The sequence below is a fragment of the Hypanus sabinus genome, chromosome 3 (assembly GCF_030144855.1).
Source record: "Hypanus sabinus isolate sHypSab1 chromosome 3, sHypSab1.hap1, whole genome shotgun sequence".
NCBI classification, from domain to species: Eukaryota; Metazoa; Chordata; class Chondrichthyes; order Myliobatiformes; family Dasyatidae; genus Hypanus; species Hypanus sabinus.
Window position 1 is genome coordinate 184,666,329 of NC_082708.1, and position 12,903 is coordinate 184,679,231.

The following is a 12,903-nucleotide window of genomic DNA, read 5'->3' on the forward strand; positions in this document are numbered from 1 at the left end:
TGGATCTGTTGCAATGTGCACAGTAAGGGGCCTCACAAGAAGCACGTGGCAAGGAAGTTTTAAAATCGACTTTTTTATGGGACTTTCTGCTTCCTTATTTATTGAACAATTTTTTAGGAATACCTTTTACACGTGGAGTTAATGTTCAGGGTTATTTCACTCATCTGGGTAAGCCATTTCAAAGAAGGGGTTGAGCAAATGAGCCAGCTCCAGGCTACCTATCTGGTGGTGTAACTAAGACAAATGTCCCAACGTCAGGACTGTCAGCATTGATGGTGGGTGTCCTTTCTCTCATCTCGCCTTTCTGTGTTCCAGGGACAAACTACTGGAATGCTGCTAAAGAAAGCACTGCCTTTGAAATAAAGTATTACACCTATCACAAATAAATGCAATTGCACTACATATTCTGGCGGTCTTGTTTTTTCGTAGAGCTCTGTGAGACATTGAGTTTGTGTGTTGATAAGTTATCCACTTTTAATCTAAACCAGAGGTTCCCAACCTCAGATCCATGGACCATTTGCTAATGGTATTGGTCCATATCATAAGGGTTGGGAACAATTTGGAAAATTTGTAGCTCGGGTGGTTGAATTGTTCTCTGAACTTGACAATTTACTTGCAAACGTTTCATCACCAGACAAGGAGCAACTAACAACGCACTGATGATGTCTCCTCATACAGTGACAATGTTTGCAGACAAATTGCTAATTAGAGAAAAACTCAACCCAAGCAAGGTTGGGAACCCATGATCTAAACACCGTTTGGACGCAAGGTTCAATGTGTTGAAATCAGCTAAAGGTGATGATCAATTTGTATCTGCTAAAATCCTTTCAACCACATACATCTAAAGAGCAAATCGAACAAAATAGTGAGGTGCCAATTATGGATCATTTAGAAATATGATGGCAGAGGGGATGAAGCTGTTCCTCAGTCATTGAGTGTGGGTCTTCGGGTTCTTGTACCTCCTCCCTGATGGCAGTAATGAGAAGGCATGACCCCCTTAATGATGGATGCTTCCTCCTTGAGGCATTGCTTCTTGATGGTTGGGAAGGTCATGCATGTGATGGCACTGGCTGAATCTGCAATCTGCAGCCTCTTATCATCCTCTGTATTTGTGCTTTCATGCCAGTCAGAATAATGTAACCAGTGAGATTATTTTCCACTATACAGTGGCATGCAAATGTTTGGTCAAAATTTCTGTTACTGTGAATTAGTTAAGTGAGTAGAAGATGAATTGATCTCCAAAAGTCATAAAGTTAAAGGTGAAACATTCTTGTCAATATTTTAAGCAAGATTAGTGTATTTGTTTTGTACAATTTTAGAGTGGAGGGGGGGAAGGAAAGGAGCACCATGCAAAAGTTTGGGCACCCCAAGGTATTTGAGCTCTCAGATAACTTTTGCCAAGGTCTCACATCTTAATTAACTTGTTGGGGCTATGGCTTGTTCACAATCATCATTAGGAAAGGCCAAGTTTATAAATACCCGGACTCCTCAAACCTTGTCCCAACAATCAGTGGCCATGGGCTCCTCTAAGCAGCTGCCTAGCACTCTGAAAATTAAAATAAATAATGCCCACAAAGCAGGAGAAGGCTGCAAGAAGATAGGTGATTCTGTAGATGCAGGAAAGAAAGGCCAATGGTAGTTTGCCTCCCAGGTACCAGGGTCTGGGATGTTTTTGATTGCATCCATGATATCTTGAAGTGTGTACGAGAACAGCCAGAGGTCATGGTACATATTGGTACCAATGACATGGGTAGGAAAAGGGAGGAGGTCCTGAAAAAAGACTACAGGAAGTTAGGAAAGAAGTTGAGAAGCAGGACCTCAAAGGTAGTAATCTCAGGAATAAATGCCTGTTCCACGTGACAGTGTGTATAGGAATAGAATGAGGTGAAAGATAAATGTGTGGGTGAGGGATTGGAGCAGGGGACAGGAATTCAGATTTCTGGATCTTTGGGACCTCTTCTGGGGCAGGTGTGACCTGTACAAATAGGATGGGTTGCACTTGAATCTGAGGGGGACTAATATCCTGGTGGGAAGGTTTGCTAAGGCTTGTGGGGAGAGTTTAAACTACAATTGCTGGGCAGTGGGAACTGAACTGAAGTGACAGAGGAAAGGGAGGTTGGCACACAAATAGAGAAAGTTTGGAGACAGTGCAAAAGGGAGGATAGGCAGGTGATAGAGAAGGAACACACTCAGTCCGATGGTTTGAGATGTGTCTAATGCGAGGAGTATCATGAATAAAGCGGATGAGCGTAGAGCGTGGATCAGCACTTGGAGCTATGACGTTGTGGCCGTTACAGAGACTTGGATGATGCAGGGGCAGGAATGGCTACTTCAAGTGCCAGGCTCTTGATGTCTCAGAAAGGACAGGTTGGGAGGCTAAAGAGGTGGTGATAGAGATCAGAGATAGTGTCATGACTGCAGAAAAGGAGGAAGTCATGGATGTGTTGTTTATAGAGTCTCTGTGGGTGGAAGTTAGGAACAAAAAAGGGTCAATAACTACTGGGTGTTTTTTATAGGTCATCCAATAGTAACAGGGATATTGAGGAGCAGATAAGGAGACAGATTGTGGAAAGGTGTAATAATAACAGGGTTGTCATGGTGGGAGATTTTAATTTCCCAAATATTGATTGGCATCTCCCTAGAGTGAGGGACTTAGATGGGGTAGAGTTTGTTAGATGTGTTCAGGAAGGTTTCTTGACACAATATGTAGATAGGCCTACAAGAGGAGAGGCTGTACTTGATCTGGTATTGGGAAATGAACCTGGTCAGGTGTCAGGTCTCTCAGTGGGAGAGCATTTTGGAGATAGTGATCACAATTCTATCTCCTTTACTATAGCATTGGAGAGGGATAGGAACAGACAAGTTAGGAAAGCGTTTAATTGGAGTAAGGGGAACTATGAGGCTATCAGACAGGAACTTGGAAGCATAAATTGGAAACATGTTCTCAGGGAAACGTACTGAAGAAATGTGGCAAATGTTCAGGGGATATTTGCGTGGGGTTCTGAGTAGGTACGTTCCAATGAGACATGGAAAGGATGGTAGGGTGTATGATCCATGGTGTACAAAGGCTGTTGTAAATCTAGTCAAGAAGAAAAGAAGAACTTATGAAAGGTTCAAAAAACTAGGTAATGATAGGAATATAGAAGATTATAAGGTTAGCAGGAAGGAGATTAAGAATGACTGACCATGCAGGTTGCGCAAACTTTTGCTTCGGGCCCTTTTCCTTTTTTGTTATTTTGAAACTAAAAGATGGAAATAAAAATGTAATTTTGCTTAAAATATTAAAGAAATGTGTTATCTTTAACCTCATGCCTTTTGGGAATCAGATAATCTTACTCGCTTAGCTATTCACAGTAACAGAGAAGTCTGGAGTGTCCAAACTTTTGCATGCTGCTGTACATGAACAGAAATTTGTAAGAATCTTTAGTAACATACCAAAATTCATCAAACTAATGAAGTAAAGCTGCTGGCATGCCCCCTTTTTCTTGATTCCTTTGATGTGTTGGGTCCAGGATGGATCATCTGAGATGCTGACACCCAGGAACTTGAAGGTGCTTACCCTTTCCACTGCTGACCCCTCAATGAGGACTGGGGTGTGTTCCCCCGATTTCCCCTTCCTGAAGTTCACAATCACTTTGACACTGTGTGAAGTTCTTGTTGCAACACTGCTCAACCAGACGATCTTTCTCCTTTAAGTCCCTGCATCTCCATCTGAGGTTGTACTAACAACAGTGGTATCATCAGCAAAGTTATAGATGGTATTTCAGTTGTGTCTAGCCACACGGAGAGTAGAGCAGTGGGCACATCTTTGAGATGTGTCTGTGTTAATATTGAGGAGATGTTTTTGCATATATAGACTGACTGGTCTGTTGATGAGGAAGGTGAGGATTCAGTTGCAGAGTGAGATACATAGGAAGCTTGCTTATTGGTACCAAGAGAATGATGGTAAAAGCCAAGCTGTTATGATATACAGCAACCTGATATGCCGGACAATTGTCTAGTCGCACCTACATGGACCATTTTTGACCATCTAGCTTTTAAATAGTAAGAAAGGTGCAAAATGTTTCATAAATCAAATATTTAGAACAGCAGTTGGGGTGTCATGCTAAAGTTGTATGAGGCTTTAGGGAGGCCAAATTTGGAGTATGTGCAGTTTTGGGCACCTACCTACAAGAAAGATGTCAATAATATTGAAAGGGTACAGGGAAAATGTATGAAGTTCTTAGATTTTCAAGTTCTATACAAGATCACTTCTCAGTTGACCCTATAACCTCTCAATTCTTGTGTTGTTCTTGTATGCTGACTTCAGATTCTGATTTATTTATCATGTAGAGCATACTGTGGAAGGTGTTTGCATTAACAACACACCCAAGGATGCGCTGGGGGCAGCCTGCAAGTGTCGCTGCACATTCCGCTGCCAATATAACATGCCTGCAATTTTCACAGAACAACACAAGCAGCAGCAACAAGAACAAAACAAGCCCCTTTCCCATCCTTCTGGATAGTTAGTGCAAATGTATATCGGATAATATTTAGCTGTAAACAAAGCCCTGGATTAACTCAGCAGCATCTGAGGAGGCAAATGGATGGTCGGCCCTTCATCTGGACCTTTTATGAATCCTGATGCATAGTCTTGACCGAAATGACGACTGTCCATTTCCCTCCCCAGGTACTGCCCATACTGCTGAGCTCCTCCTGTGTTTTATTTATTGCTCCAGGTTCTAGCATCTGCACTTTCCTCAGATGATATTTACTTTTGTTAATTGCTGTACCTTATGACATTAACAGGTGTGCCTGAATCGGATTCTGAATCTGAAGACGAACATGTGAAAGCCCCCGCCAAGAAGGAGCCAGTGAAGCGCATACCATCTTCACCCGTAGCGCCACCCGCAAAGGTACTGGGAGCATGGAGAAGGAACCCTGCAGCTTCATACAGCAGTCCCTACAAGTCCTTCCACTCATACACGTGGTCACAAGTTCCAATACCTACACCGAAGCAAATGCTCGGTCAAGGTGCTTGATAGCGAAACACGACAGTGCTCAATTTTTGAAAGGCCATTTGTGTGGTGACTCAAGCCTCTGATTTATTGTCCATTTTTAGGTTCTTTCATGAATTCCCTGGAGAGAAATACTATATTACCCATTATGCCTCTGACACCTTGTCAGCTCTTTAAAAGTGTATTTGTCACACAGCCCTCTGCAATTCCCTGATTTCTTGATCTTGCACTTCATTGTCTACCTGCACAGTGTATGAAATCACGAGGGGTATCGATAGGGTGAATGCACACAGTCTTTTTCCCAGGTTTGGGAAATCAGGCACTAGGGGGCACAGTTTTAAGTAATACACACAAAATGCTGGAGAAATCCAGCATGTCAGGTGGCATCTAGGGGAATGAATAAACGTTTGATGTTTTGCACTGAGACCTTTCATCAGGACTGGAAAGGGAGAGGAGATGCCAGAATAAGGTGGGCAGAGGGGAAGGAGGATAGCTAGAAGGCGACAGGTGAAGCCGGGTGGCTGGGAAGGTCTGGAGAGGCAGGAATTTAATAGTTCTAAATTGAGAGGGGAGAGATTAATACGAACGTGAGGGGACAAACTTTTCCACCCGGGAGCGGTGGGTATGAGCTGCCAGAGAAAGCGGTTGAGGCAGATAAATTAATAGTATTTAATAGTACTTGGATAGGTTCATGGATAGGAAAGGTTTCAGGGAATATGGGCCAAATGTGGACAAATTAAAGTCAAAATAAAATTTATTATCAAAATATGTATAAGCTATCATGTACCTTGAGATTCATTTTTTTTCAGGGTTTTACAGAAAATAAAGAAATATAGAATTTAAGAAGAACTACATGAAGACTGACAACTAATTTGCAAAGCGAGACAAATAGTGCAAAAGATAAAAATAATACTGAGAACATGAGAAATAGTGCAAAGAACTGAGGTCTAGTTCAGATGGGAATCTTGGGCGCCACCGACCATTTGGGCTGAGGGGACTTTTTACATGCTGTGTGGCCAAAAGCAGAATTTTAATTGGTCCAGCCATCTTAAAGTTTGATTTTTGAAAGGTGTAGTGTACAATTAATTAGTTCTGATGGGAAGTCGACTGCGGCAGTCCAATCACACATAATAGCTTTAGAGACAGGAGAGGCTGCAAATGCTGGAATCCAGAGCACCAAGCTAGAAGAACTTGGTAGCATTGCAGCATCTGTGAGCGGAAGGGATTCGTCATCATTTTATGTTAAAACCCTGCAAGAGGGCTCCTTTACACTCAGTAGCCACTTTATTAGATACCTCCTGTACTTGATAAAGTGGCAATTGAGTGTACATTCATGGTTTTCTGCTGCTGTAGCCCGTATACTTCTAAGTTTGACTTGTTGTGCATTCTGAGATGCTGTTATGTGCACTACTGTTGTAACGTGTGGTTATTTGAGTTACTGTTGCCTTCCTGCCAGCTTGAGCCAGTCTGGCCATTCTCCTCCAATCTCTCTCTTTAACAAGGCATTTTCACCCACAGAACTCACTCACTATTTGCTATCTTTTGCACCATTCTCTGTCAACTCTAGGGACGGTTGTGTGTGAAAGTCCCAGGAGATCAGCAGCTTCTGAGTTACTCAAACCTCCCCATCTGGCACCAACAATCATTCCATGTTTAAAGTCACTCAGATCACACTTCTTCCCCATTCTGATCTTTGGTCTAAACAGCAACTGAACCTCTTGGCCATGTCTGCATGCTTTTATGCATTGAGTTGCTGCCACGTGATCGATTAGATATTTACATTAACGAGCAGGTGTACTCTATAAAGTAGCTATTGTGTGTGTATATTCATTAACTCTGTTGTTTTTCTCAGTGCTGTTCTGAGCTTTAAACAAAAGTTTAGCTAAACATGAAAACCACTGCCATACTAAACAACTTGTTAACAAAATCTCTGTCTTATCACAGTCTCCCTGTTGGGGATAAACTGCTTACCAGAAAACCCCTTCCCCCTTACTTTCCAGTCCTGATGAAGGGTGTTGGTCTGAAGTATTGACTGTTTATTCCCTTCCATTGATACTGTCTGACCTGCTGAGTTCCTGCAGCATTTTGTGTCTGTTGTTCTGGATTTCCACCATCTGTGGATTTCTTGCCCATTTTGAGACTCTTAAGGGGAAAGATTAGTTGAGAGTGAGTGGCTGACTATGAGATCATGTTTTATATCTGTTGTTTGAGGCCCATTAACAAGACATGGGGAAATTCTCTGATGGATGGAATGATAGTCCACATTAGAGCAGGGGTTCTTAACCTTTTCTATGTCACAGTCCCCTCCCATTAACTGAGAGGTCCGCGGACCCCAGGTTGGGAACACCTGCATTAGAGCAGATGAGTCAGGAGCAGGATAAGCTATTAAACCCCTTAACCTTATTTGATTGTAATTTCCCTTTCATGTTTCCTGTTAATCTTTCATCTTGCTTATCAAGAATTTAAAGATTTGAAGATTATCTTTAATTGTCCTAATGTGCATCATTTGCATCAACGTCCAATACGGTCTGGATTTGTACTGAGGGCAATTCAATTTGCACCACTGCCTGTAAGGAGTTTGTACATTCTCCCCGGGAACCTGTAGCTTTCCTCCCACATTCCAAAGACATATGCGTTAGGGTTAGTGTTGCATGGACATGTTACGTTGACACCGGAAACAATGGGGACATGGTAACATTGCATGCCTACAATTTACTCAGACCCCATATTAGATACTTGCATTAACAAGCAGGTAGCATACCTTCTTCCTGATGACAGCAATGAGAAGAGACTGTAGGCCTGGATAGTGGGGAGGGGGGTGTCTTGGATGATGGATGCATATTTCCTATGACAGTGCTCCTTGTAGATGTGCTCAGTAGTGGGGAAGGCTTTACCAGAAATTTACTGGGCTGTATCCATGTCTTTCTGTAGGCTCTTCCTTTCAAGGGTATTGGCATATTGAAGTTTGTCAAAATTTAAGATAGCATAATGAATCTTCACAAAATTCTAAGAAAATAGAGGTGTTGCTTTGAAATAGTACTTCTGTGCTGGGCCCTGGACAATCCACTGAAGTGATAGCGCCAGGGAATTTAAAGCTGCCCACCCTCTTAACTCTGATTCCCCCAATAAGGATTGGCTCATGGACCTCCTCCTGTGGTGAATAAGCAGCTCCTCGGTCTTGTAGACGTCGTCGTTGTGTCACCATTCGGCCAGATTTTCAGTCGTCCCTCCGATGTGCCGATTCATCACCACCTTCAATTTGGCCAACGACAGTGGTGTCATCAGGAGACTTGAACATGGCATTGGAGCTGCGTTTAGCCCCACAGTCATAAGTGTAAAGTGCGTAGAGCAGGGGCTAAGCACACAGCCTTGTGCTAATGGAGATTATGGAGGAGACATTATTGCTGATCCGAACTGACTGGGTCTGCAAGTGAGGAAATTGAGGATCCATTTGCACGAGGAGGTACTGAGGCCAAGGTCCTGAAGCTTACTGTTAAGTTTTGAGGGGATGATAGTATTGAATGCCGAGTTGTAGTCAATGTTTGGATGTTCCAGTGTTGAGTGAAGAGCCAGTGAAATGGCAGCTGCTGTGGACCCGTTGTATTGTTAAGCAAATTGGAGTGAATCTAGGTTGCTCTTCAGGCATGAGTTGATATGGTTCCTCGCCAGCTTCTCAAAGCATTTCATCGCAGTGCTACAGCCCAGTCCAGCACAAGCAAAGCCTTGTCCACCTTGGAGTGCGTTTATATGGGAGCGCTGCCAACGGAAGGCAGCATCTATCATCAAGAACCACCAACATCTAGGTTACACCCCTTTCTTGGTACTACACTTAGGCAGGAGGTTCAGAAGCCTTAGGTCCCACACTACCAGGTTCAGGAACAGTTATTATCCTTCAACCATCAGGGTCCTGAACCAGTGTGGATAATTTCACTCACCTCAACCTGAACTGATCCTATGACTTTCAAACTCATGTTCTCAGTATTTCTATTTGCACAGTTTTTCTTTTGCACATTGATGTTTGCCAGGCAGTGTTTATTTATGTACAAAAGACAGAACAGTACATCAGAGGAACAGGCCATTCAGCCCACCGTGTTGTGCGGAACCAGCTAAAAAGCAAATCAAAATCAAATACTAATCCCTCCTACCTACACCATGGCCATATCCCTCCGTCTTCCTTACATCCATGTGCCTACCTAAATGTCTCTTAAAAGCCTCCAATGTATTTGCCTCTACCACCATACCAGGCATCCACCACTCTCTGAGTAAAAAGTTTACCCTTCACACCCCCTCTGAGCCAACCCCCTCTCACCTTCAATGCATGCCCTCTGGTATTAGACATTTCAACCCTGGGAAGAGATACTGTACTCCCTGTCTACTCTATTTGTGCCTCTCATAAGCTTGTAGATCTCTATCAGATCTGCCCTCTGCCTCAGCTGGTCCTGAGAAAACAACCCATGTTTATCCAGCCTCTCATGATAACACATGCCCTCTAAACCAGGCAGCATCCTGGTGAACCTCTTCTGCACCCGCTCCGAAGCCTCAACGTCCTTCCTGTAGTGGAGTGACCAGAACCGTATACAATACTCCAGATGTGGTCTAACCAGAATTTCATGAAGTTGCAACATAACCTCTTGATTTTTGAACTCAAAAGGTATAGTTTTTTGTAAAATTATATTCTTTTTCTTTTTCCTGTAAATGCCTGCAAGAACAAGAATCTCATGCTAGTATATGGTAACGTATATGTACATGATAAATATGTATATGATAAATTTACTTTGAACGCATCTGGCCTTTTCTCACCTTAGCCACATAGCCAGGGAGCCTAAGGCTTTTGCACAGAACTATCACAATTTTACGTCTTTCACTGTACTTCTGCAAAAAGAATTAATGACGTGAGTGAAATTTGATTTTGATATTGGTGTCCTTTGTGGACTGAGAGTGGGAAGGGGGCAGGGAGGGGGGAATCATGGTTGGGAAAAAGAGAAGGGAGAGGGGACAGAACTGGAAGCACTAGAAGATATTCTGTAATCATCAATAAACCAGTTGTTCGGAATCAAATTACCTTGTCTTGTGTCTCAGGGCTGGGTATGTCTGCATTCGAACCGCCACCATCCCGACATTTCCTTCTCTGCCTTCTGTCCCACACTCCTTCTGTGGCGCACCACTCTCTCTATTCCCAATATCCTTTGTTTCCAGCCGGATTTACAAACTTGCTGTCTGCTCCACATTGACAAATAGAGAACTGTGCAAAAGTCTTAGATATATATATATATCTATATCTATATACACACACACACACACACACACATCTGAGAGTTTTACACTATATTCTAGGTATAATGGTATAAGGCAGTTTTGATTGCTGGAGATCCACTATCAAAGCTCCTAGATATCACTGCAAAAGATTCTTGGGAAGAGAAGAATGGTTTAGGCAGGGGGCTCGTTGCCATTTGTGAAAGCCAGTTCTTTGGAATGTTTGATCTTGTATTCACTGAACCTACTAAACCCTAACTAACTAGCCAGTGTCCTGCTGAACACGATGGATATGGTATGTTGACAGCGGAACGTGTGGTGATATTTGTGGGCTGCCCCCAGCACATCGTTAGGTTGTGTTGGTGGTGCATTTCACTGTATGTTTCGATGTGCAAGCAGTAACTAAATTAATCTGAATCTGAATCAGTCTGGAAATTCTCCACTGAATAGAGATTGCCACCTTGAAGTAGCAGACAGCCCTGAACTAATTGTCTTTTATGTTTGTAGAAAATTGCAAAGTTGGAAAAGCCGACAAAAGCTAAAACTAAAAGTGACGAAGGTGATGACGCTGATGATGAAGAGGACGATGACGATGATGATGATGATGAAGAAGATGAGGATGAGTGAGTAGTTCTTCCTTTCTTCCTTTCCTAATCAGCCAAATGAACGGTGGGTGCCTCTTTCAGGCATCTTCCCCCTTCCTTCTCAGTCCTGAAGAAGGATCCTGGCCTGAAACGTCGACTGTTTACTAGTTTCTGTAGATTCTGCCTGACCTGCTGAGTTCCTCCAGCATTTTGTGTGTGTTGCCTTGGATTTCCAGCATCTGATGACTTTCTTTTGTTTACAACATGTGTCTAGATGGATGCAGGGAAGGAACTGGGCTTGTTTTGCTGTTGTTTTGTTGCCTGTTGTGTTCTGTGTTGTTCTGTTGAACTACGTGGGCATGCTGTGTTGTCGCCGGAATGTGTGGTGATACATGTGGGCTGTCCCCAGCACATCTTTGGGTCTGTTGGTTGTTAATGCCTACGACGCATTTCACTATATGTTTCAATGTACATTTGATTAATCTGTAAGTGTAAGGCATTTGATAAGGCCGGCATGGTGTTCAAAAAACATTTGAAGGTATGCAGTTACCTGGACGAAGGGTGCAAATCACTGTAAAGGAGACTGGATAAACATTGATTAGATCCCATTTATTTCAAGTATTGTAAGATATGTTCCAGTTTTGGTGGATAGAAGGGAGTGAGAGATGACATGATTGTGATATGACTAATAGTTATTAAATATTGGCACTATTGGTTTTTTATTATCATGTGTATTAAGATAGTGAAAAACATTTGTTTGTATGCCATCTAGACAGATCATGCCATATGTAAGTACAACAATGTAGTTAAAAAGCAAATAGAAATATAGCTCGTGCACCAAATAGAGTGGCCACTGAATATACGTTCACGGTCTTCTGCTGCCGTAGCCCATCCACTTCAATTGAACTGAATTGAATGATCTCTATTATTAATTTACATAGGTACAGTGAAACTCTGTTTGGCTTCCTCTCAGGCAATCAAACAAAGCGGTAGATAAAAACAAGACAGTAATAGAAAAACAGTATTAAATAGATAAGTAGCAGAAAATAAGTTGCAGCAGCACCAGAATGTCACAGTAATGCACAAAGTGCCGTTAGTGCAAGTATTTGAGTCCTTGTGTGTGCTCACAGTTTCAGTCATTGTTCTGTGGGAGTGGTGTGATGGAGGCCACAGCTCTGGGGTAGAAGCTGTTCCTCAGTCTATTTGTTCTGGTTTTTAGTGTCTCTGGTTATGCTGATTGCTTTCCTCCTGAGTCTGCTGGAATAGATGGTGTCCAGTCCTGGGAGCTCCATCCTGACAATTCGCTGGACCGCCTTCACCACGCGATGCAGGTCTTGTCGCTCAGCGGCTGTGCAGCTGGCACACCACACGGTGGCGCTGTTGGTCAGGATGGTTTCAATTGTGCTTCTGTTCAAGCAGCAGCTTTTGTGGGAGTTTGGCCTGTTTCAGCTTTCTGAGGAAGAAGAGTCTTTGTTGAGCCTTTTTTACAAGCAGGGAGGCGGTGGTCTATGTCAGCTGCCTTGACAATGTAACTCCAAGGAACTTTAGGTTTTCCACACTTTCCACTACCTCTCCATGTATATGGAGAGGGGTGTGTACTCTCTCCTTTGATCTCCTGAAGTCAGTGGTCATCTCTTTTGTTTTAGAAGTGTTAAGAACCAGGTTGTTGTCCTTACAACACTCCGTCAGATGATCCACCTCAAGCCTGTAGGCTGTTTCATCCTCGTCTGAGATCAGGCCAACCACTGTGATATCGTCGGCAAATTTAATTATGGAGTTGGAGGTGTAGATGGGGTGTAGTCATGTGTGTAGAGTGTGTAGAGCTTAGGGCTCAGCACACAGCCCTGCAGGGGTGCCTGTTTTTGAGATGAGGGTGGTGGAGATGTGCTTACCAACTCTGACTTGCTGTGGTCGGTCTGTGAGAAAGTCCATGACCCACGAGCACAGGGAGGAACCAAGGCCAAGAGTGTCCAGTTTGCTAACCAGTTTATGGGGGATGATCGTGTGCAGAACTGAAGTCCACAAATAACATCCTCACATAAGAGTTCGGTTCCTCTAAGTGAGTCAGA

At 43.1% G+C, this 12,903-nt stretch overlaps 1 protein-coding gene across 2 annotated transcripts in view; it reads left to right on the plus strand.

Annotated features, from left to right (window-relative positions):
* Window positions 1-12,903, plus strand: part of npm1b (nucleophosmin 1b) — a 116,555-nt gene that overhangs the window by 23,880 nt on the left and 79,772 nt on the right. For both annotated transcript variants that reach the window (XM_059965755.1, XM_059965756.1), the window contains exons 5-6: window positions 4,789-4,895; window positions 10,758-10,873. In XM_059965755.1, coding sequence (XP_059821738.1) covers window positions 4,789-4,895; window positions 10,758-10,873 — 223 coding nt within the window. The remainder of the gene's footprint in view (window positions 1-4,788; window positions 4,896-10,757; window positions 10,874-12,903) is intronic.